Here is a 26,118-nt window from a genome sequence, read left to right on the forward strand (position 1 = left end):
AGTATTAATGTATTTCCCATCTGCACTGGTGATGATGATGGTGTCTGCTAGACTTCCCTACAAACAAAATATATTAGCCTATCCTATATATCCTATGTGATGGAGCTTAGAGTTTGCCCTGTGGCAGCCTGCAGGCTCTCCTGCTGTTCAATTTCTGAGCTAGGGCTGACATCAGGATTTGTCTTTATGGGCTTGGCCCACTGAAGTGAGATAGAAGGGCTGTGTCACCTCCTGAATACCAGTATGGCTCTTTCAGGGAGAAACCACGGATGCCATCAGCTCCTCTGGACCACACACTGCAGGACAATGACCACAACAGGCATCCCGTTCAACGGAGATAAGAGGACCCAGTTATTCCTGCAGTGAGGCAAGCGAAAATGAAAGTTATCATAAAACCAGAAGAAATATAAACATATGCTGTGCTCTTTAAAGGAAGAGCACACTAGTAGATACAAAGGGGCATGTTCCTTGAGAAGAAACAAACCTGAGCAGTACAGTATCTGGAAGGGGACTGAACCACAAAATACTTCAAAGACCCTGGTAAAAAATGTGTTCACCCGTGGTTTTTATTCTGAGGAACCATGAAAATCTCTTGATGCATCTAAATGCCTAGGTGGGCATTTATAACTAATTTTCTACTGCTGAAGGTGTTTGGTTTTTTTTGTGGCAAATATCATATATTAAACTAAAACTTTAAACCAAAAGGTGGAATAGTGAAGCTGGGAAAAAAGCGTGCTTAAGCTTCTGAGATTTGCAGAGCAGGGCACTGCTGAAGATTGTGGGCTAAGAAAGTGTGCATAGAGCAGCAGACCTGCAGCTGTGGAGGAGTCATGGCATGTTCTTCAGTTTGATTTATTAAATGCAAGGACTGTCAGGCAAATATTGTTGCCAAGAAATAGCCCAGAATATGAAGAAAAGGTGATGCACACACTCCATACTCATATGGCAGCTTCTAAGAAGTGGATCCAATGTTCGACCCAAAGATGGCACATGGTGTTTCTAACAAAAAAGACATTGCAGAAGCTATGCGGTTTTGTTTTCAGACTCTGTTTTGTGCAAAAGACTCCAGTAGAAGAGAGGGAGTAGGATGGATTCTACAGCAGCTGGGAATTAATCCTTAACCTCTAAACTTCAACCTGTTACTTTTCTATAGGTTTGACACAGGAAATTCTCTAATGCCGTCCTAGTGTATGCCGCAGTATTTGCTCCAAACTGGTTTTGCTGATTGACTAAAATATGACTGTCAAATCCAAAATTGTTACTGCATGGATTCTTTAATGAATCCATAAGTCAAAGCAGACTCCGGGTTTCTTTTAAACATGGCAAAATAGCCATGATTTTGTCACTCCTGTACTTAATGTGTGAATTTCTTTAACAAAAGCATTAACAGACCTGTCTCGTTCAGAAAAGGGATTCATGGGAAAGCGATTTTTGTTTTTAGCTTTGAGGGAATACATGGAGCTGGCTCTGTTGTCTCTGCTCAGGAAGAACCTTCAAAGGCCTTTGGCCATCTTTCCGTCTCAGGAAATCCTAACTTGAACTTTCGGTCACATTTCAGAATATGTGATGTCCTTCAAATAGCTTGATAAAAAATTCAAGCAAATTTGGTAGAAAATACCTTGTGTATTAAAGTTATTTCCCAAGATTATGGGGAAGTCTTTGGTGAAGGGCTGCACAAAAAGTCCTTTGAACATTTGCTACATTGACCAAGCAGCTTTCCGCCTCCACAAGCCCCTGCAGAGAGCGTGGTGCCCAAGGCTACTCTGACCAGGCTGGGGTGAAGGCAGACACAGAATCATAGAATAATAAAGGAAAAGTCCTCTAAGATCATCATCAAGTCCAAATGTCAGCCCGACACCACCACGCCTACTAAGCTGATACAAGAAGTATTCACTATTGAAAAAAGTGCAATATTTTTTATTTAAGCTAGAGTTAAGTTTCATCTAAGTAATTGTATTTTTTTGAAGTTAGACAGAATGTCCGTCTGATAGCATCTTTTCTTTCAGACAGTGTTTTTCCAGACACTTCATTCTTTGAAGATGATAAAGTCTTGTATGACCTATGCTGAATGGATGTCTCTTTTGCAATCACGTCTGTTTGGAGTTTCTCCCTATCTCAAACGCAGGGTCAGGCAGAGCTGGAGCCAGGACCAAATTAACAAGAGTTTTGACTGTGGTGAAGATCATAATAACATTAAAACTAGTTCTTGGAAAGTAACAGAATATGCATAAGATTTCTGGGAGAATTTATACATACGCGTGTTAAGTGGGAAATACATTCTGTCCCCAGCTCTTGTCTTGCTGCACAGGATTGAAGGAGATCACTCCCACGTGTTGCCCAGGACTGGAAAAGGACGTTCGCTTTCTAAAACTCCGAAACGAGTCTTAGAGAGTTTATTTGCTACCGTTTTCAGTATCAAAACCAAGTCCTGAAGCGCCACATCTACACGTTTTTTGTACACATCCAGGGATGGCGACTCCACCACCTCCCTGGGCAGCCTGTTCCGTTCTTTCAGTAAAGAAATTTTCCCTAATATCCATCCTAAACTTCCCCCGGGAGTTCCCCGTCCCCCCTCAACTGGCAAGACTGGGCAAGACTGGACCCCGGGTGCCCCAACCCTCTGCTCCTGGGAAGGGAAAGGCATTCCTGCAGGGACCCGAAGGGACTTGCCGGGAAGAGCCGGGGCTTTGCGCGGGGAGCCGTGCTGGGAGGCAGCGCGGGTGCCCGCGTCCCGCCTGGCTCCCGGGATAATCATTAACCGCGCGGCCGCGGCTCCGCAGGGACCGGGCGGGCACCGACCCCGCCGACCCCGTGCAGCTGCGCGGACATGGAGGGGGACAGCAACGGGACCCTCCGCCCTCCCTGCGCCGCCGGACAGCCGCCCTACGCGCAGGAGATGCTGCGGAGTAAGCGCCGAGGGAGAGGGGTGTCCCCCGCCCGCCGCCCTGCTCCTGCACCCAGCCCTGCCCCTGCCCTTAAAACACCGCTGCCCCTGCCCCAGCCCCTGCTCTACCCCAGCCTCCTCCTCTGCCCCATCCCTCCCTCTGCCTCTGCCCCAGACTCTGTCCCTCCCTCTGCTCCTGCCCGTTCCCCTGCTCCTAACCCTGCCTCAGCCTCTGCCCCTAATCCACCCCTGCCCCAGGCTCTGCCCCAGCCCCTGCCCTAGCCTGTCTCTGCCCCAGCCTCTTCCCCTGCCCCAGCCCCTGTCATAGCTCCTGCCCCTGCCTCTACCTCCATCCCCGCCTCTGTCCCAGCCTCTGCCCCTGTCCCAGCACCTACATCTGCCCCAGCCTCCGTCTCTGCCCCTGTCTCTACCTTCATCCCTGCCTCTGCCTCTGTCCCAGCCCCTGTCGCGTCCCCAGCATCTGTCCCAGCTCCTACCCCAGCCTCTGTCCCTGTCCCTGCCTTTACCTCCATCCCTTCCCCAGCCTCTGTCCCTGCCTTTACTTCCATTCCTGCCCCTGCCCTACCCCTGCTGCTGCTCCAGCCCCTGCCCTTGTCTCCACTCAGTCCCTACCCCTGCCCTGCCCCTAACCCTGCCCTACTTCTGCCCTAACCCCTACCCTCCCCCTGTTTCTGCCCGCGCTCCTGCTCCTACATCTGTCCCTGCCTCTGTTCCAGCACCTGCTCCTGCCCCAGCCTCCGTCCCTGTCTCTGCCTCTGCTTCTGCCCTCACCTCTCCCCCTACCCTGCTGTTGCCCCTGCCCCTATCCTTACTCCTCCTCCATGCTTCACCTGCAAGGAAATCCCCTGGCCAGAGACAGGTGGCTGCCTCTGGCTTTGGAACAGGGAGAGAGGACAGCGCAGCCCCCAGCCGGGGTGTGAGGAGACAGGGTGGTTGGTGAGGGGTAGGGTGGATGGCTAGGAGTGCAAGGTCCCCCCGGTACATGCTGAACCTAGCACTGAACCAGCCCGTAGACTTGGGTCTGGTCTCAGGCTTCCCCGTGGTGAGATCTATGGTGTGGAGATATCCATGGAAATGTGGGCTGCTCCTCCTGCAGCCAAGTCTGGAAGTGTTGGGGTTTTATGAAGCAGGGTAGGGTAAAGAGGCTGGGGCAGAGGCTCACCTTCGCAAGCGCTGTTTGGTGTGCCCTTATATAGGGTATGGCCACAGAGGGAGTTAGTACCAGTGATGACTGTGAACTTCTAAATTAAGCATGACTCCATTGCAGTGCTTTCTTCTGTCTTTGGACGCACCCTTCTTGGGAGAAAATCTACCTCAACTGTCAGCTATGGCCAGAAGTTGATATCCATACCTCTTGTCAAAGGAGACATAAAACACATCAGCTTTGGGTAAATGTTGATGCCCATACCCAATGTTAAGGGAGAAGTAAAAAAAAGGACTTGGTAAAGTCATCAAATATTATCTCAGGCTAGATATAGCCAGGGCTTATCCTTACATCATTCATGTGCCTTACAAACTTACACTGAGCCTCTAAAAAGTTTGCATGCCTAAAGAAGTTATGCACAAATACGCCTGTGAACATGCAACGGAAGCCAAAAACTGAGTAAATACATTTTTTGCTTGTAGTTTGCTTGAAAAAGTTCCCAGAATATGTACTTACCATATTCATTTATATTGTGTATTATGTATTTATTTATACTCTGTTAAGTATTTATATTCATCTAAGAACATTTGTCCTGGAGCACTACTTTTCCGACGGGGACTTTTGCATAATGCTTTAAGAACAAAGAGGCATATTCTCCCCATATGCTATCTGTGGAGCCTGGAAGGATTTAGTCATGAACTTGAACTCCAGTATTTGAATCATTTGATGGAGTCAATGGTCCACCTATGTAGCTAAGGCTGAGTGCAAGTCCTTGCTGGAATATGACTATAGAGATGGTGTCTTTACATTAAATGTTTGGAATGCTTATGAAATAAATCGGAACTTTCTATTTTCTTCCCTCTCTCTCTCTGCAGGCCTTGACCTACCAGGGAAATTTCTCTTTGCAATCTTGACTCTGATGACTCTTATTGCCAATCTGGTGTTTATAGAGGAAGCAGTCTATATCTACAGGAAAATCCCTTCCACCAAAAGATCAATCATAATTTGGATTAATGCTGCAGCTCCAGTAAGTTATCATGGAAAAGAGATTAAATTGAATGTTCAAAGTTTCCCTGGAAATCCGCACAAACGTGCTTTATCTCTGCCCTTCACATAGCCCTCCTCCCTCTCTCTGTAGGTGATTGCTTCTACTTCATGCATTGGCATGTGGATTCCTCGCTCAAGCATGTTTACAGATTTCACAGCAGCAGTGTGAGTATTCTGCTTGTTTCTAGACGGTTGCCCCAAACCCTAAATTTCTTCTCTTTAAACATCTGCTGCTCTTGGTAAACACAGTCATTTTGTAAATGTGACAATTTAGTAATTTTTGGTTTGAGTTGAAATCTCTTGGCAGCTCTTTTCTGAGAGGTAGAAAATGCTGAAGCAGTTCCCAGTACTACAGTCTCCTAGTGTGGAAACCTCAGTATGAAAGATCTGTGACTAGCATGTAATTGATCCATTGGATTGACAGTGGCTTTGAAGCAGTACTCTTGCTTTCCTCTCTCTGCGTGTCCTGTGGCGTGAGACTCTGCCCTGTGACTTCTCTCCACTTCTACTAATAATGAGCCATGGAGGCCTGTTATTAATGGTGGCAAGTGAACTTCCAATGAGTATATCAATGTAAAAATGTTCCGCAGTTGTCCTGATAAAAGCACTCTCTGTATGAGCGTGACAGCTCTGACGTGCATAGGAAAGAAGAGAAATGTAGTCCTTGCTTTCTGGAAGCGATGGCGCAACCGCGGTAGGCAGAGCCAGGTTGGGGGGATGCCACAGCCTTGGGCACTACACAAAGGGGTAAGGAATGCTTTTGGAACCCACTGCAGGACAGTATCACAGACACTCTTGAATTGCATCACCTTTTGCTGCATTGCATTTACTAAGAGAGTAGAGTAAAAAAGGGAAGGAAATCACAGTGGCAAGGAACGCTGTGAGTGTGCAGCAATTTGTGCAGGTAGCACAGATTACAAAAAAAACTTCCAAGGATACAGTCGTATGGCACTTTAAGCCTATCTGAATCCCCTCTCTTCCCTTGCCCACTACTACTCACGGTCTCCAGCTGCACAGCAAGCTCCTTCGAGGAGGCAGAGCGGCTGAAGAGGACCTCTTTTCTTTGGTGGGGTTGGATTTCAGTAAGTCAGTTCCCTGTATCAGTTTTGGACAAGGAGGAAAGGGCGGTTGCATGATCTGTAGTTCCTGGGAAGGGTTGAGAACATGCAGCTGGTGAAGTAGGGAGAGGTGGGGTTGCAGCAGTCAGTGCTTGGATCAGCTTTGTCTGCAGAGAAACCACACCTCAAGTGGGCCAGCACATTCAGTGATAGCTAAATAGATGTACAAACCTAGCCATATTTGTTGTTGGGTTTTGGAGTTTTTTAGAGGAGGAAGAGGACTTGTTATAAAAAGTTTAGACCAATCCGTAGTAAATAACTGATGGAAAAATCTGGCCATAATGACTTCGTTGAGAAAAGCCTGTGGTTTAATCTCTGCCACCGGCCACCTGTGCAGCTTTGAGAAATCCCGCAGCTCCTCTGTGCCTCGATTTATTCCTCTTTTGGTGAGGATAGAGCAGTTCTGGTCCTCCAAGGTGATGGAAAGCAGAAGTTTTTTCACAGCTAATGCTTGAGTTTTTGTTGATTGCAAAGCACAGGCTGTAAAAACCCTGGACAGAAGGAAATACTGGCCTGTGCAGGCATATGAGAGACACACAGGGAAGTTTGAGCTGTCCATTTTTTTCCTCTCCTAGATTTTTTGCCATAGTTATCCACAAGTTCCTGATGATGATGATTAGTGAGTGTGGAGGTCAAAAGCTGCTCCTCAAGCGCTTTGAAAACGGTCACTTCAAGATCAGCACTGGGCCCTGCTGCTGCTGCTGCCTTTGCCTCCCTCGTGTGCGCATCACTAGGTAAGTTGCCCTTTAAGATTTCCCAGATGGAAAAACGGCTGATGGAATTTGGCCAACTTGGCAAGGCCAGGCTTACTGCAAAGGGCCTCCCTGCTTCCCGAAAGTCAGTCTCAAGCTGTCTCTTTTAAACAGTGCCATCGCTTTGGGGCTGTACACCACTACTAATTGATTTCATTTTTATAATGCAGAATTTTGCATAAGAGTCGAGGGCATAAGCTCTCTCGATTTAACCTTGTGCAGTGTTCCCACTCATAGTAACATCAAGCACAGTGGTTATCTCCCCAACTAATCCCATTCTTTTCCAAGAAAACATTTCTTTAGTGAGCAGTGGTGTGTGGGAGGAGGGCTTCCTGCTCTATAAAACATAATAATTGAAATTTCAGTTTTGTTTCATTTCAGAGGGGACCGAATGTCTCCAAAGCAGAATTGTCAAATTGAGGCTGTCCTGAAAGAAAATTTCTCTTACTTTGATGAAATTGAAATGTTTCATTCTGATTTTGACTTTAAAACTACTTCAGATTAAAATAATTTTTAGATTAAAAAATGATATAATTTCTGGAAAGCTTTGATCTCAATAAAATGGCTCTATCTGGTGAGGCAAAAGCAAATATTTTCCTCTATTAAACTTAGTATTAATGCACCTTTGAGAGGTGGGGTAAGAACGGAGAGCTGCACTTACGAGGTATGATATACTGTAAAATAAACCCTGCCTCTTTTGAATACTGCCTGGTGGGGCTCTTTCTCTGCCTAGAGTCACCCCGTCGTGTACACGCTGCTCCACAGCCTGGAAGCCTTGTGCATTTCCCAGGGCTTTCCTACTGGCACAGAGCATGAGAATGTTTCTCTCATTAAAAGCAAAAACTGAAGGACTGAATGAGCAAGACAGAGACTTTTCTATGAGGGCCTGGACATTAGTGTCAGAGGGACCCTCGGGATTTTATGGTCTGGTTAAATGATAGCAGTGAATAGAACACAGCAGAGCAGTTCGTGGTGCTTTTGCAAAATTTATTGATTTTTATTGTAATAATTCGTGCTTAAACCACCTCGTTCATTATTAGAATTTAAGCTCTTGGTTCCATCCTTTCATGTTAACGGAATAACAGACATTATTTACATGGAGGGGGCACTAAGACGAATAGATAGCGAAACAGTTGAAAAGTATGCCTTCAGAAATGGATGCGATACAATGACATGAAGTCAGCAATTACTGATATGGATCTAAATGACTTCTACTAATTTTCCTGGGCATTGGTTCAGGCTTGTTTCAGCAGTCAGAGCTGAAGAAATGCCATGGGACAGAGCTGTGCTACAGATCAAACGTGTCACCAGTATATTTGTTTTTCTTTCCATGTCTGTCACCCAGTGTACAGGTTGTGGTAGCTGGGAACTTGGGAGAGGATCTTCTACTCTGCCCTCCTGTTGATCAGTCCAGTGACTGCTTAGCCAGGATTATATTAGCTAATATTAACTCTTTTCAGGAGATAGATAGTGCCTACTACTGCTGGGAGGAACGACAGCTGTCTGTTCAAAAAAAGGCTTTTTGCTCTACAGAGAGCTTAGGGCTCCTTTTCTGGCATCTGTAGCACTGGGAAACCCATCTGCTGTCTCTGCTTCTGACTTTTCCAGCCTTTTCCCACTACAGGGTATGTTTGCATTTTTTTTTTTAAATAGGAGCAAACTGTAGAGAAAAGTCAGTCTCGTATTCCTCCTGTAGGTATTTTCTGGGGAAACAGGGAGCTACTCCAAAGGGAAGGCTTTCTTTTAAAAAAACACTTGTACTATTGAGCAGTCCTGGGAAAGCTAACAAGGTGCAGGAGGCAGATGGGACAAAAAACCAAGCCATACAAGAGGGAGAGACGTGGCAGAAGTCTGATGGTCAAGAAAGACCGACTTGTGTTGACAAGGGAAACAACTCATGGCATTGCGGTGGCTGTACTGCTTGTCACATTATTTTTAGAGCCCTTTGGGAATAATAAACCCTTGCAAAGGCACACACACCAAGTGACTGGGCAGTTGCAGGTCTTTCCACACATGGTTGTACTGTTCATAATCCTGTGGTTATTAGTTATATTAATTAAGCAGTCCCTATAACTCTTGGTTCAAGGCTATATGCTGTAGCACACTAAGTGGCAGCCAGTTATCTGCTGAGGTGCCTCAGATGGCAGTGTCAAGGGCCCAAGGAGTTACACTGAAGACAACACTGACAACGTGGGAAATAATGCACGGTAATAGACTAAACTGTGAGCCAGCTGTAGCCACCACAGCTTGTCCTGTAAAGACCAAAGGGCATTCAGGTCAGTCAGCTTTCATGCCCTCTATTAGAAAGTGCATCTGCCCCTTTCTTGGTGGACTTTAATACTGTCTGCAAAGCTTACTGTGTATGGGCTGTGTGCTGGACCCACCTTACGCTGAAAAAGGGAATCCTGAGCAGTCCTGCTGGCTTTGTGCGGTTTGTCAAGTGAAAGGTAGTTCCTTTCCCCTGCTAATGTACAGAGGAGCAAACCCAGATGGTTACATGGTAGTATTCACAATGCATTGAAAATCTACCAGTCATTTCACTGAGGTCTGTACAATTCTCTTTCTTCACCTACTGCAGGACAGGGAAGTGTCTGAACAGGAAGGCTGAATTGCCCAATATCATCAGAGAACTGAAACAGGAAGGCAACAAGGCAGGAGCAAGTGGCATTGTTGTTCAGAAACCGGTTATGCTGCTGCTGGCTCTCTGGTTAGCTTCAGGGCAGAGAAAGACATCGTGTTTTGCCCAGCTTTGGTTAGTATGTAATTGCTGCAGAATAGGAAAAGTACTATTTTTATAGAGATTTTACTAAATAAACACTGGATAATTCTTGGAAAGACTTTATAATCTTGAAGCTGTTCCTGCCCGGATTCTGTGTGCTACAGAAGTGGAAAAGTTTTGCAGCTGACAGCATATGTTATCAAGGTCGCTAATAAGATTTTGGCCTATGTGATGATCTTTTTTCCCTCCTGGCCAGGCGAACCCTTTTTTGGCTGAAGCTGGGCACCTTTCAGTTTGCTTTCCTTCGACCTGTGTTCATGTTTTTATCAATAGTGCTTTGGACTAATGGCAATTACACCCTTTACAATGTAAGTAAATACTTTAATCAGATATGATCCACAAAATCTGCAGGGTTTAGGGCTGATGTTAGCATCTTAGCCTATAAATAAGCTGTGAATTACAACTAAACTACCTGAGAGCACTTCCAAGTGAGTCCTTACTGTATTCTTTAGAGACCTTAAAGCATATCACTGATGTCTTCCTCCAGACTCTCTGTTTCCTGGCTTCTCTTGAAAAGAAATTGGCATCAGGCTATGTTCCACTATGTTTCCTAGCTTGTATGGTTAGAACAGCAGGACTGCAAGTTGCCCTGTGGGATGGATGTACTTGCCCTGCCTTAAAACCCAAGTATATGTACTGGCATGAAAACAGGAAGCCTAAGTCTATTTTTTTTCTGCAAATTGTGGTGCAAGGTAGAAGAGATATTACTGTACTTCTGCTTTGTACCACGTAAACTGGAAGATGATGGAAATGTCTGTATATATAATAATTTTGCACCTCTTGGATAACTCAGATTAAAAGTAGTATTTTTTTTTGTTGTTGTTTCGTGGTAAAAAAATAAATGATCCCATTGAGATGTCCTGCTGAATATGCTCTCGTGAGCTGCTGAGCATTCCTGCTGGGGTCGGATCAAGGGCTTGTGTCACTTTTCACCTTCCCAGGCTGAACAGATTTATGTGTCTGTCCCTGGTGGGTAAGAGCACTGTGTTAACACTCCTGTTAGTACTGTGCAATTTTCCCATGCAAACTCCAGCAACTGCTACAGCCATCAGCTTTCACGGTGATAAAAACATTGTAATGTCCGCATCATTCAGTTCACAACAGCTTCCTGGAAACAGTGAAATGCACTGTATAAAGTTTTATAGGTATGGTTGTTTGATTTGCTTCTCAGTTATCTCCCAAAGGAGCTGCAATATGGATTAGCTGCTTCGTTGGTGTCCTCACCATTATTGCTCTGTGGCCAGTTGGAATCATGTTTCAACAAGTTAGGACTCTCCTTAGCTGTAAGAATATCATCACAAAATTTGCTCTTTATCAGGTGAGAAGTTTAATATTTCTCGTAAGAATTTCTCTTAACTGCTGATATAACACTGTCTCTCTGGTTCATGGTACTCTATTGAAAAGTTACAGTATTTTTTTCCCATTAAATGCACTGTGCAAAGGCATATTTTTGCCTGATTAAAGCCGCATCCATTTGAAGCACTCTCCTCGTCCGCTTTTCAATTTCAGCTTGAGCTAATTTACCTCTGGTCTCTCAGGAGTGCTGGAGGTGTGAAAAGCACATAAAATCTATTCCTCTTTAGCCAATTGAAATCAAACAGCACCTTCTGCGAGACTTGAAGGAAGCTTTGTAGATGCACTATCCTGAAACAAAATGTTAAAATGCTGCTGTGTACTCTTAAAAACTAGGAGAAGATGTGGAGCGTTGTGTGGGTGGCTGTTGTTTGAACTGTTTCAGCATGTCACAGTGTTCTGTTTTGACAATATTTTTGTTGGCCATTCTGCACTTCAGAATTAGATAATAATGAGTATTCTGGCTGAGACTCATTCAATAGCAAGGAACAGAAGCAGACTGCCCGCCCCCCCCCCCCCCCCCTCCTTCCATATCACCCTGAAGAGAGTATAGCAGAATCCTTGGATATGCATCCTTCTTGGACAGGACACATAGAAAGGCTTCTGCACTAAGGTATCTGTTAAGTAAATTATTAAACTTTTATAAATGCAATAAACAGTGTAGTCACCCCTGCAATGCTGCATTAGGGTGAATCCAGGTTTAAGATGGCAAACTCTCTTAATGTGAGGGTTTATACTCATGCAGATAGACCAGCAGTTAGAGACACTTTGATATCTCCAAGGCAGTGAAGGCCTAGCTCAGCAAATAGCCGGTAATATGATTGTAGAATCACGAATCATAGAATGCCAGGTTGGAAGGGACCTCAAGGGTTGTCTGGTCCAAGCTTTCTTGGTAAAAGCATGGTCTAGACAAGACAGCCCAACACCCTGTCCTGCTGAATCTTAAAAGTGTCCAGTGTTGAGGAATCTACCACTTCCCTGGGGAGATTATTCCAACGGCTGATTGTTCTTATTGTGAAAAATTTTCCTCGTGTCCCATCAGAATCTTTCCAAGATTAACTTGTACCCATTACCCCTCATCTTTTCCATGTGACTCCTCTTAAAAAGGGAGTCTCTACCTTCTTTGTAGCGACTCTTTAAATACTGGAACATGGTGGTAAGCTATCTTTCCTCAAGGCTGAACAAACCCAGTTCTCTCAGCCTTTCCTCATATGGTAGGCCCCTCTGTCCTTCAGGCATCTTTGCAGCCCTTCTCTGGACCATCTTCAGACTGTCCACATCTTTTTGCTATAGTGGGAACCAAAACTGAACACAGTGTTCTAGGTGTGGCCTGACAGGTGCTGAGCAGAGTGGGATAATGACTTCTTTATCTCTGCCCGTGATGCCCTGTTGATGCAGCCCAGCATCCTGTTGGCTTTCTTTGTTGCAGCAGCCCACTGTTTGCTCATATTGAGCTTGTTGTCCACCAGGACCCCCAGGTCACTTTCCACAGAGCTGCTCCCTAGCTGTGTAGATCCCAGCCTCTGCTGCATTCATGGATTATGTTATTCAAGACCTGTCCTTCTTGAATATCATAAGGTTCCTGTTAGCCCATCCTTCCAGCCTATGCAGGTGGCTCTCCCTTCCAAAGTTTGATATCATCAGCAAACTTCATCCCATCATACACTTGATCCCATCATCTAGATCAGTTATGAAGATATTAAACATCATTGGGCCCAATATCCATCTCTAGGAGACCCCACTTATGACAGGTTGCCAGTTCGAAAAGGAGCTTTTTACCACCATCATCTGGGTGTGACCTGTCAGCCAGTTCTTCATTCACCCCACAGACCACTTCTCTAGACCGTAACACATCAGTTCCTCTAGGAGGAGGATATGCGAAACTGTACTGAACGCCTTGGAGAAATCCAAGTAGGCAATGTCCACCGCTTGCCCCATGTCAGCCTAGCAGGTTACTTCATCATAGAAGGCAATCAGTTTTGTCAAACACAATTTGCCCTTGGTGAATCCCTGCTGTTTTTTTTCCCAGTCATGTGCTTCATTTAACTTGCGGTAGCCCCCAGGAGCATTAGTTCCATAACTTTCCCAGGAACTCAAGTAAGACTGATGAACCTGTAATTTCTGGATCCTCCTTTAAGCCCTTCTTGTAGATGGGGGTGACAGTAGCCTTCTTGCAGTCATCTAGGACATCTGCTGATCTCCACGACCTCTCAAAGATTATGGAGAGCAGCCAGTTTCAATTCGAGCTGAGCTTTTGCTTTTCTAACCGCATCTGTGCATGCCTTGGCAATGCCCTTGTAGTTCCCAATGGGTATTCTCTGCTTTTTCTTCTCTACTATGCATCTTTTTTGGTTTTGAGCAGACTCAGAAGCTCACGTCAAGATAAGGGAGTCTCTTGCTCTGTGCAAGTGCTTGTTGCTGAAGCCAAGCGTTGGAGAGTCCTTAATTGCTTCTGGCAAAGAAGCGAGTCCCGTATAACGTGAAGAGCACCACATCTCCCTGCTGTGGCAAAAAGAGGAGACAACAGAAAAAATGTTTTTCGAGTCCTTCCTCCACTAAGGGAGATCATAAGCTCCTCGGTTAGATTAACAGGAAGCTTTAAAAACACTGTTACCTATTATTTAGAGCTCAGTATTTTTTAAAATCCCAGCTAGGAGCTCTGTGTATATTACACCGCCCATATGAAGGGCTATGAAGAAACACTATTTGAACAGAAGCTTAATTTAACACTCATTCAGAGCAATACCAACCTGACCTAAAGACAAATTCTGCAGAGTGGCAGGGAGTCTGCTAGTAGATGGGAGGAGGGGAAGGGCAAGAAAGGAGGAATGAAGCAAAAGAGGGTCTATCATGAAAGCAGAATTGTTGTATGGACTATAAACATTTTCCTGGTAGCTAAGGCATCTTTTTTTCTCTTTCTGATGCAGTTTATCCTCATTCTGAACCATCTTCAGGCAGCTATTATCAACATCTTGGCCATGCAAAGAATTATTCCCTGTGCCCCGCCACTCTCCTCTTCAGCAAGAGGAGCACGTAAGTTCTTTTGGGAAGGATGTTGTTCATTTACTTGTAAAGGTGCTAGTTCAGTGTTGCTAACTGCAGTAGCTGGTGTTTGCCCCAAATATTAGTTTCCTGGGATCATGTAGCTTTTGGAGAAGCTGAGCTCTTACTTTAAAAATATCAACAAAAGCTTTATAGCTCTCACAATTGCAGAGAAAAACTTTATAATGAGAACAACTGGAGTCAGAAATGAGAGGACAAGAAATCAACGTGCGTAGTTACTGTTAGATCTCTTGCATTTTGAATGTATAACTTATTGCGTGCTTATTTATGGGCAATACTGTAATTCTGTAACTGATTTTATTCCGGATTATGAGAGACACTCTGTTATAGGGGCAGGATGGTAAAGTTTTTTCCTTTTGCACACATGAAAATTAATAAGGCAAGTATTCATTTTGCACCTGATAGTCATTTCCCCCTTTGGGGGGCTTTGTTTTTGCCTCCCTTTCTTTTGATAGATATCACCCAGCAGCTGCTCATCATGGAAATGTTTCTGATAACCCTAATCTCAAGAGTGGTCTATCGGAGAAGATACAATGACCTAGAACCTCCAGACTGTACAGCCAAAGAAGATGGGGATGACAAGCAGACTCCTGAGGTTATCCTGAATGGTGCAGTTAGTGAAGATGGATTGCCAAGAGTTTAGAAGCCCTCTGCGCTCCTGTTCCACCGGAGCTGTAAGTTCAACTTCAGGAGCTTGTACATTCTTGCACCACAAATAACCACTGTCCATGTTGGAACAACTTCTGACATGAATGCCTGTGAGCTGCAGCACTGAAAGGACCACTAGTGGAAAAGTAACCCCATTTATTCTGCAGTATCATATACACTGTGAGAGTGTTTTCAAACCAAATAGTTTAGTAAGATTTCATACCATGTATTTGTATCCTGTTACTGAGCATTTGATGGTAGCCACATTGTCTTACAACGCAGTTTTATTTCATTTTCTTGTGTTTTAGCTATTAGAATGGCTATGATTTAAAGTTAATCCAGAGTCACTCTTGTTTAGCTCTTTTGACTTTTTAAAATCTTATTTCAGCCTGGATTACTGTCATATGTCCCGCACAGCATTTTCCCACCCTTCCCACCATTAAAATTTATCAGCTCTCATTTTATGCCACAAGCTCACTATCTAATTCCAATCAGTAAATACATTTGCATGTGTTTATTCTGAAATTCCCAAACTTGTCTGGGCTCTCCACCTCCATAATTGATGATCTCTTCAGGGCAAGACTTTCTACGTTCCTTGCAATCACCTCCTAACTTGATAAATACACAGCTACTCTTTCTAACTACTTCACCAGTAGATGTTCTTCCTAGGGAAGGCCAATTCTCTGTTCCTGGCCTGGAAAAATAAAGTAGGTGTTAGAGTCTGAGATGTCTTCTGCCATTGTTCTGTGATGTTATGTGGTGCTTTGTTTCTCTGCTTGGTACATGGGAATAATGATACTCAGGATTGTTGTGTTAAAGGTGTCTGTGAGGATAAGGGCTATTGAAAGGAATTTCTTTGAAAAAATTCTTACCTTCCCAGCTTCTTCACCTCAAATCTGACCTGTGCAGGCATCCAGTAGGACTTCAAATATTACAGGATCTTTTTGCAAATGATGCTGATGTTCTTGGATGAACCTAATTGCTCACTATAATTTCTAGTATGTGCTTAGTAAATATTTAGATATTCTGATTCTTGGGACATGAGGTGCAGCACCATTTCCTAGCACTCGTCTGACCTCATCTAGTGTGAGCCCTAGGCACAAACATCCAACTGATGGAGCAAGACTGCTTATTCCATGTATAGGCTGGGAAAATGTTTCATTGGAAAAGGTGTTAATAACATCTTTTACCTATACTGTATCAAATTAAACTTATCATCAGAGCAAAGCTAGGCAGATATTGGGGTTTTATTTTTAGTTTATAAGGAATTAAAAATCTACTTTCAGTTTGGGAGTTGGTGGCAAATGTAATATTCTGAAAACAGCTAGAGAACCACCTGGAAGTAGAAAAGGGGATTAAATTATTTTCTTTCTGATTGAGGTCAGGAATGACATTTTCTCTAACAATTGAAGGAATCCATTATAGCAGAGAAATTGAGTTATTTTTATTTTGAAGTGGTTGGAGCAATTTTTATATTTATTTTTTTCTACGTAGGTAGTCTGGGAAATCAATACAGATTCTTGTGCTCATTATTGTGAAAGAATCTGCATTTTTTCCTTGAAAAATAATTTAGGCAAAAATTTTTACTCTGCATTACAGTTTGGCAGTAGAATTAACTGGGATCAGCTAACATATTCGTAACATGGGAAATTTTAATGTATTTTCACATTAGGGATGTTAACATATTGCTAATGTTGCTTTATGTCTGGGCGGTCTGGGCTACAAGTACATCTGTAGACTTGCAGAGCAGTGTTTGATTTCGTAATGGCATCGGGAATGGTTGGCTGTGAGTTCAACCGGTTTCAAAACTGCAAAATAAAACATTTTGAGTTGCCAGGGTATCTTTGTGAATTGCTGTGGAAAAGACTTTAATTATTAGGGTAAATGAGACAAATGAGCATTACTGGAAAACGTTTTCCATAGCAGTTCTGCCTGCGGCGTGCCTTGGTGGGTGGGATCTGCGGCGTGGAAAATCCATGTGCTGTAGCATGGACAATGCATTCAAAACCAGATGGAGTGTATGGAGAAGTGGTGGTCTCTGGAGGTCCAGTGAAGGCAGCTGCTGTGGTGCAGCAAGAGTCTTCGCCCATCACTGTTATACTAGTTATCTGTTGTTATCTCAGAAGTGCCTGTTAACCAGATCTTGTAGGCATCAGTAAGGGTGTGCTTTAACCACAGTTGTCACTGGCTGTTATGCTTTTGGGCAGATATTTAATATTTGTTGTGAAAATTCAGCAATAGAATGTACCGTGATGAGTGCTACGTAGACTTCAGATTTGGCAGTGAAGGCGTTTCTTTTTACTATGTGCAGTCATGAAGGTGTCATTCCAAAAACCATTTGCTCTACGCAGAACTCTTTTCAGAGCAAAATTGGATGCGCTTTATCTTAAGTACATACCTAAGAGCTTTCATGAGTTACAGCTTATGTGAATAAAGCAGAATGTATGGGTTTCGTTGTTACATTTTTTTGTTGATGTTCTTTCTTTGGTTTAGCTTTTAAAACCATTTTTTGTTCCTAGCTCTGGCTCGGAGCAATGGCTGTAGCCTGCCTGATCCGGGCATGGTGTCTCAGTAGGCACCTGGGAGCTGGCAGCCAGGGGCAGCAGGTGGCCTGCATTGCAGTGCATTCGTTCGCGTGCTGTTGAAATGAAAAACATTGCAAATCACAAGCTCCAGGTTGGACAGTAGGCAGTCTGAGTACGAAAAAAAAAAAACCAAAAAAAAAGCAGGAAATTCCTTCATTCTGAGTCCTGATAAGGATCCCTTATCAGAACTCAGTGGAAAAAAAAATATCGCTTTGAATGCTCTGTTTATGATTAAAGCATTTTGAAAACATTTAACAAAAGGTAGAACATAAAATTTCACAACTAATTTTATACAGCTGCTGTAAAATAATGAAGGTTAGGGTGAGCACATAACTTTTATGTTATGTTTGCTTGGATTACTGGGCATGGAAGGGTAAATGCAATTTTATTGGTGTCTTTTTTGATGATAAGAGACCAGCACCTTTAAATAGAAAGATAAGCATACACAGAGATGTGTCATCAAAGGTTAAGAAAGTTTTGGCATTTGGAAGCTATTCATGAAAACACAGGGGAATAGATGAGTTATGTGTTCTGGGTGGCCGTGCATTAAAGATGCAGGTATGAAGGTGAGCACTGACTATGGTGCTTCCTGGACATAGGGGCATGCAATGTGAGCAGCACACCCAGCAGGAAGAGAATGAACATTAGCACTTTGTAATGTTGCAGGAGTGCATTGGTAAGAAAAATCTCCTCAGTGCCCTTCTTTTCCACTGTCGCTCAATATTTTGTTTTTAAAACAACACTAATCGAGTGACTGCTGTTCTAGAAAATGATGATACTGGCATCCCTAGGTAGGGCTAGGTATGGGGAGCAGTGAAGAGTGTATTTAAATGCATGCCTTTGTGTTTCACGTGTGTCAGCAGCAAAGGCCTCATGACTTAATAACCAAAGGATTTGTTTCAAGTGTGAAGCGGGTTCTCTGCTGATTGTGGACCTTTCTGTCTCTGCATTCCCCCTCTAAATGTCCTTTCTGTTATTGCACCATCACACTTGCCCCGCCTCATTCTCCCTGCTCAAGAGAAAAAGATGAAGCGCTCCTAAGGCTGGACTCTGTGAGGAGGTGCAAGGGTGTCAGTTCATGCCTGCGGACTAGGGCAGCCAGGCAACATGAGCCTCCTTTCTATACACTGTCCATTTCCAAAGAAAAGCCAAGGGAAAAAAAAAAACCAGAAGACAGGAAAAGAGCTGAATTGTGTCCCATGGTTCTGAGAGCTGGAGTAGGGGAGGAAATTAGGTAACACAAACAATGGTAAACTGGACAGATTGGGGAATAGGTAGACTTAAGGTAGAGGAGCCCAGAAGATTACTCATGAATAACTGAGAGAGGAAGCCAGCAGACATTTGATACACAGCTAATGAAGATGCTAGAACAAATCACTTGCAATGACCCCACACATTTGACATATTGCCACTTGGCTTCCTTATCCTTTTAAACAAGGTCTGACTGCTGCTGGCAGTTTGAATGCTACTGCTTTTACTGACAGCCATTCATGTGTTGCTTCATGTGTTCACGAATCTACTTGCACCTCCCTAGCTCCCAGGTAAAATGGATTACTATTTTTAAGATACTGTTTGGAGGGGAAGAGGGCTAGGTGACCCAGATTTATTTTCTTTTTACTGTTTAAATGTCGTTAAAATTGTTAACTAGATAATTCTAGCAGTTGCCTGAACTTGGTGAGTGTGGTCATCTTTATTTTAGCAAAGGGGGCCTGAGGCAGAGAAATCTAAAGAGCCACAAAGGGGAGTTTTCTATCAGCTGGGATCAGGCTACAGAAGTTAACCAAAGTTCCACTCCCTGTTCTGAAAAATGCTGCCTCTCAAATTTGGTAAGATCACAAATTAAGCTAAGAATGTATGAATTAAGTAATGGTTAGGTGAGTTAGATCATGGTTAGATAATGTGTCCACCAGAACAACAAAATGTGTTGCTCTCAGTTTTGATATCCTCATTTGAGTAAGAGCTACAGGTCAGAGTATCTCTTCATTGGTTGTGGAGTTGGTGTGAAGAATAGATTTATGTGTTGTTGCCTTGTAAGATAAAGTAGGCAGAATATCTTAAGTTATTTTTCTCTGCTAAGTCACACCTTAGTATAACTCATCACAGATCACGGTGCAGCCTTATGCCCACAAACTCTTTATTCTTTCCAAACTTCTCAAAATCACAGTTTCTATTAAAATGTGCGTCTGTAAAGAGAATCAAAACAGCACACTGAAAGAGCTCGGAACTCTATTTTTGCAGAATAATTTTTTCCTCCCATTTCTCAATTCTTGTTACCCTTTCTTTACATTCAAAAAGCTTTTTACGCCTATATTCATGACACTTACTGCCAAATAATCAAGCAGTTGGCATGCCAGCATAGCACTTGAAGGCACACATGCTTCACAACATACCTGAGGCAGCTTGAAGTCTCTGAGATGTCTTTATTGTTCTTCAGAGAAAAGAAAACCCTACTGCAGAAAGTGCATTGAAAAGCAGGAAGAAGATTTTATTGAATAAATTTTACATTTTTGTGGGAAGAAACCAGACGAATTTTGGCAGTATGTTGGATGTTCTTGGTCAGTTCTAGGAGGAGAGAAAAATTGTCCAAAGGCAATTTCCCTTTCATTTGTGGATGTCTCTTCCTTTCACAACTACCTTCTTTAAGACCTGACTGCTCAGCATCCGTCCTGTGACCCATCATGCAGACAGGGTCATGGCATATGCAGAAAACAAAGGGTAGTATAATATGTCTTCTGTTTCCTTTAATGCAATTCAGCAGCTGAAAAGCAGCAGTTTCCCGGCTCAAAATTCAGGCATTGGATCACAGATATCTCTTGGGATCTGAGGCATAGCTTTGGTGTACACTGAAATTGATTCAGACATCTAAGAGAACAGATAAGCTGTGAGAAACCGCTGCAAGACATTCTGCAGGGCAGAGCCACGAGAAAAAAAGGTGAGATTGCTTGCAAAGGAGAGAGTGTTGACACAGGGATAATTAGCAGCTCAAGGGTTCTTGAAGAGAAAAACCAACATGAAAAAAATCCTGCAGAAACAAAACCAAGTAGCCTGAGGATGGCAGTTTAGCAATATCAGTGATCGGCCCATTGCCAGCTGCAGCAGAAGCCAACCCTTCCCCTCCTGACTGAAGGCTGCCCAGCCAGCGGTGACTCCTTGGATGCCTTATCAGGGGTGTTGAGCGCATTAGCTTGTTAGCTCTACCTGCACTTGGCATATATTGACCAACAAATCATAAGTTATCCTCTCTTAAACTGTGAAATCCATTTTGTAAAGGCTTGGTACGTAGCAAAAGGCACTTGCATGAACTGACCCAGAAGAGGAAGGTTACAAAACAAGAGAGAACTATTCAGTACAGGCAACACCACCTCCTCTATCACCCTTTGAGAACCAATGCCTTAAGAACAAAAGAAGGAGTTAGAAATAGCATGAAAACCACTTATATTCATAAGTTATATTCATAATATTACATTATATTCTTCCTTTATTGCAAATTGCTGGGAAAGGTGGGTTTCTGTGTCTCCTTGTAGCCTCGCAATACCCAGCCAGCAAAGGGTGTGAGCTAATTGTTAAATTCAGTTCAACAAGTTCCTCATTAGGGGGAAATTACCTGAGTTTGAAATCTGCTAATTTTCCAATCAGGGTGAGTGTTTGCACTTATGATTTGGAAATAATTAACACATGGTATAACATCAAAACCTATGTAAAGGCTAATGGTAGAAGGGCTAATTTCCTTGGCATGAAAATGGTGTGCTTGGTTTCCCTAGAACTCTATTACTACCCTTTCAGTATCGGTATGTGCTGTGTAGGGTGTCCCAGTATTTATTTAGATTGATTCTTTTTAATGTACTTTTTACATTAATTTTGAAAAGTTGAACAATTATTTCTCAGGCCTATGAGTAATTCATAAAATCATAGAACAGTTTGGGTTGGAAGGGACCTTAAAGATCATCTAGTTCCAAGCCCCCTGCCATGGGCAGGGACACATCCAAGGTGCTGTATTTATTTTTTCTTCTTCCTGTCAATACAGACTTCCCAGAATTACTTGCTTTTATTCTCTCTAAAAGCTAATCATAATCTGATATTTTAGACTAGAGCTTTAGCCTGAGTTTTGCAACGTCCCCAGGAGACCGATGTTCTGGTCCTTAAGGATGTTCCTAGGGAGGTGAATGGGTTGTAGTATTTCGAAAGAAAGAATGTCCAGGTAGAACAATTAGTTGGGAAAGGAGATGTGTATATGGAAGAAACAAATATAGTTGGAAAACATGAAAGAATTTTTTTACCTTAGAGTGCAGGTTATTGATACCACCCTGATCATCACCACTTCTATGTATTTTCAGATAATATTAGCTGGTCTAAGCCAGATATGATTTCTGGTAAATGAGCTATCCTTTTAGCTTAGAGCGTGGCACTAGTACAACTCAGTGTATTAGTGACCTCTCACCATGAAGTATGCAAGAGAGAGGAGTGATTTAATCTTTGGTAGCTGAGACAACTCCACCCAAGGGTGTCATTAGTCCCACTGCTGTGATTATACTGCAGCTTATTGACAAGAAGGGTGTAACTTAACAGCTACAGACAAGGAGAAGAGCCGGTTCCATGTGAGCAGGCAGCATGCAGCAGAGCACAGGTGTATTATGGGGACCATTATCTAGTCTAGAAGCAGTCCAGATTTGGCCACAGGCACAATGACACAGAGCATGGAATGTGAGCTCTGCCTGCCCATGATGAGCATGTTGGGCTTTTCACTGCCTTTTGTCACCGTATGGCCTTTAAACCATTAAGGCCTCCAAGCAGAGTCTCCCATAAAAAAAAGCAAGCCATAAAGCATAGGGTAGCTTTAAATGACGTCTGACCTACCAAGAATTCATCAGGATCCTTTAGACAGAAAAGCTGTCCTGTGAAGCCCTAGGAGGGAAATGTGTCTCTTTCTGTGCAGCCACATCCACGGATTATCTATCCCAACTCTTTGCACTGAGATAGGAGCTGTGTTTCAGGTACTGCATTAACATCTCTGATTTAGGTAACCTGTTTTGAACACTTCCAGTATCTTAATAGTTTTTGGGCTTTCTCTTCTTAATGCGTTTTCGGATGAATGTAAACAGAGCTTGCATTTCTTCCTTCACAGAAGCAGTTTCTGTGATTTGCGTGTGTGCCCACCAAGTAGAATTCAGGCTGCCAGAAATGCTACACACAGGTGGTAGGGATTTGCATTTTCATGCAAGCTGATGATGACTCCCTTTCCTGGTCATTTTTGCTTTTTAAAGCTTGTTGCTTATGAATTACTGTTGCTTCTGAAATTCTGGACTGTGGTTCTTGCATCCATTTTTCTGTTGCTCTGTTTCCATTCACCAGACTACTTTTGTTCATGATCTCAGCTGCTGCTGCTTCTGTGCTTCAGGATAAATTGTTCACATGTGAACTGGTTATTTTGGTTACAGGCAATATTTCCTATGTCAAATCCTGGGAGCTGTGAGAGAATCTTTTTTTCCTCTCTCTTATATGGAGCATCTTCCCTTGCTGCTCACACGTAATGTTAACAAGAGAGTACGAACAAGTGAGCCTGAAGGGCTAATACTTTAAAATTCATGGTTTTGATTGGAGATGTTTGTTTGTTTTTCTGAAGCTATTTATTTCCCCTATGTGCTTTATTTTCTACTTTGAAAAAGGATCAAATTTCAGGCTTTGGTCAAGTAACCCTTATTTCACAAGAAACAGGTTGGCCATTTCACTCTGTTTCTTACTTAGCAGCTATTGTGTTACAAAAGACACACCTGACAACTTGGAGATAATTTTTCCTGCAGTGCCAGCTGCCTTGGAAGTTGCTGAGGAACCTACAGAACACAAGCAAGGAAGATCAAAGCTGTTAGGTCATCTGCCGGATTGAGTACTGCCTGTTGTCCGCCTGTGGATAATGTTAAGGAGATAAAGCTCAACCAACCACTTCTTACTTCCTCTCTTATCCTTTTCGTTACCTGCTGCTTTCTACTAGGCAGCATCTTCTTTCATGTTCCCTCCTCCCTTTGAAATAGTCCTTTCGGAGGCCTAAAGATCACAGCCTCCCACTTGTAAACTGCCTGGGGAGAACAGCCCCTACCACCAAGATAGGAGATGTCTGATGAAGTCTCCTGGCAAGATGCTACGTTGTTTGGCTGCCTGCTGCGGACCTAAGGCCATTCTGAGCCCTCAGGTAAGTGGCTGTGAGGTTATGGTGGTCTTTGCTCTCAGTATGATTATGTGACAGAAAATCAGCCAGCTCCCAAAAGCTAATAGTAGTCTCTTAAAACCTGGAATGCGTTAAATGTTAGTTGGTCTCTTACCAGCAAATTGTGGATGTCAAATGTGAATCTCTTTGACACCCAACAATACCGTAAAAAACACATTGAAAATCACTAACTCTTGGTGATTCTTGCACACACACCCCAGAGTGTGTGCAAACACAAAAGCCCTCCTACAAATTCTCTATTTTTAACCGATATATACAGATTTAACTGAGCGACCCACAAAACTGGTACCAAAGTACCAGTAACACACGAACACTAGGCTGAGCATGCCAAATGAAGTATTTTGGGAGCTATTTACATCCAATCCAACATAAAAACTATTTAACTACAATTTTTACGCTGAAATTTCCAAGACACTATCAGGGCTATCAAGCCATTCTCTATTTTTAATGTAAATTGACTTGTCAAGCATTGGCCTGGCAGAGCACCCCTTCGAAGGAGACAGGCAGGGTTGTGCTTTGTTCAGATCATCCAACTCCTGAACATGATCCACAGCTTGTCCTGTCCGTGTTACAAGGCAGCAGCCAGCACCAGACGTGTGGCATAAAAATCAGCTCTCACGTTAGCCTTGCTTCTTCAGGAGAGGAAGTTTTCATTTCTGTGGCTCCTTGGAGAAGATCGTGATCATCTGCCCAACTTGCTGTCTGCTGAGTCTCTGTCTTTTTTCTTAGGGTATCGCATTTTCTTCCCATTCAGTATTTTCCAGTTGGCTACTGCTTCCTCAATCAAACTGCATCCCTTGCAAAGGAATGAATTACAATTTTCTTGTAATGATTGTAGTGGAATATTTAATTGCTTTTGTAACGTTAAAGAGAAGACAACTCTAGTATGATATCAACACATTTGTCATCATTTTTAGACTCCCTCCCTCAAGGAACAGAATGCTGATAAATGAGGAGAGATTAAAAGGATTTAATTTGGATTTATAATTCTTAAATTTCTAGTCTAAAACCACCCTTTGAATGGCTCTTTTTGAGGAAGCGATCGAATCCTTTATTAGTTTAATAGGATTTGGCTAAGATTACTGATCTTATCTCATCCCCAAGCTGGATTTCCATCAATAGCCTAAACAGATTTCCCTGACACTAAGGCAAATCCTCTCTGCAAATAGTTGCATCATCTCGGGACAAGACTTGCTACCAGTGCTTTCCTTCCACACGTGTATGCAACCTCTCATGAAATCGTCTCCCAAGGAGAGGCGAGAAAATTGTCACCAAGTGCCAGCTGGCTGTTTGGTTTTTCTTTAGAATTGTGTGATTAATTATTTCAAAATATTCTTATCTTCTGTGTAAATTCTTCCGCCACCCAAAGCTGGGCAAAGGACCCCTGAAATTGTACTATGCTAAAAAAATTGTAGTGAGAGACAGTTAGTAAAACTTGAGCCACCATTTTTCCCCTGGTCTGAATTCCTGCATTCCTGGGAAGCTACAGGTTGACTGCCTGGCAAAGTGCAACAGCTATCCCCATCCATGAGCCACCTCCAGGGGATTGTCTCTTTTCCAGTCATTGGTAATAGCTGAAAATGGCAAGTATGTGCAATGTGGTGTTCTCCCTGCCTCCTGCTTTTCTTTCTGCTTGTCCTGTACTGCAGGTAGAACACTTGGGTTTGTAGTCTGTACTGTCTTGTCTTTCAAATATTTTTTAGCAGAGAACTCATATCATTTTGCTTTTCTAGGAAAGCTGAAGGCCACGTTATGCCAGATGAGATTTATTTTTTAAATTGTGAAAAAATTCTCGGAGAAGTAAAATATTTCTCATGAAAAAAAAATGTTAATCATTGCTCAGTGCTCTCAGAGAATAAAATGCCTTTATTTTTTTTTTTTCCTGATATGTAAAGTCTGCACTGTTGTCACTCTACATGTCCCCAAGCAAAGTCTGTTTGGTCTATTCTTTGGTGGTTCTACATGGCCATAAGAGCTAAATCAAGTTAACACAGTTTTTTGGGGTTTTTTTTTTGCAGCTAACATGTTTAGCTTTTAAACTTGCACGTGCAGAAGTGGCTAACAGGGCAAGGGGAGCTACCTGCCAAGAGGGACAGTCACCAAGGATAATGGCAGTAATTCCCCAGTAGCTTCTGTCTCGGAGATTCTAGCACGTTGTTCCTGGGACAGCCAAAGAGGCTGGAGCTTATATTTGTGCCATAATGGGAGATATAGTTCAATCCTATTTGATTTATTTTTATTCTATGGTCTCTCCAGGAGCTTTAGTGCTATGTCTTGAGAAAGAACTCCAGGATGCTCATGAAGTCAAAATCATTGTATGGGAGGTAATTCCCCACTCTGGTTAGAGAGGAAGGAAAAAAAAGAATATGATAGAGTACTTCTATGTCTCTCACACACAAATGCTTCCTCCCTCCTGTTTCCACATTTCTTCACAGCTGAGGAACAGAATGCAGCACCCACAGGGTAAGGTAGTTATCTGACAGATTACATAGTGATGGTAACTG

General features: G+C 43.1%; 1 protein-coding gene across 3 annotated transcripts; it reads left to right on the forward strand.

Moving 5' to 3' along the window:
- Window positions 1–2,814: 2,814 nt before the first annotated feature.
- LOC104059423 (organic solute transporter subunit alpha) lies at window positions 2,815–25,428 on the forward strand. 3 transcript variants are annotated; one of them, XM_054053337.1, is made up of 9 exons: window positions 2,815–2,906; window positions 4,925–5,076; window positions 5,188–5,261; window positions 6,790–6,948; window positions 9,942–10,053; window positions 10,917–11,063; window positions 14,026–14,131; window positions 14,617–14,835; window positions 23,193–25,428. In XM_054053337.1, the coding sequence occupies exons 1-8, from the start codon at window positions 2,828–2,830 to the stop codon at window positions 14,802–14,804; spliced, it is 1,017 nt and encodes a 338-aa protein (XP_053909312.1). In that variant the 5' UTR covers window positions 2,815–2,827; the 3' UTR covers window positions 14,805–14,835; window positions 23,193–25,428. The 3 variants fall into 3 exon arrangements, with proteins under 3 accessions (XP_053909312.1, XP_053909306.1, XP_053909316.1); XM_054053331.1 differs by lacking the exon at window positions 23,193–25,428 and having other exon boundaries at window positions 14,617–17,269; XM_054053341.1 differs by lacking the exons at window positions 2,815–2,906; window positions 23,193–25,428 and adding an exon at window positions 4,189–4,293 and having other exon boundaries at window positions 14,617–17,269.
- The last annotated feature ends 690 nt before the right edge of the window (window positions 25,429–26,118 follow it).

The sequence above is a fragment of the Cuculus canorus genome, chromosome 1 (genome assembly GCF_017976375.1).
Source record: "Cuculus canorus isolate bCucCan1 chromosome 1, bCucCan1.pri, whole genome shotgun sequence".
NCBI lineage: Eukaryota > Metazoa > Chordata > Aves > Cuculiformes > Cuculidae > Cuculus > Cuculus canorus.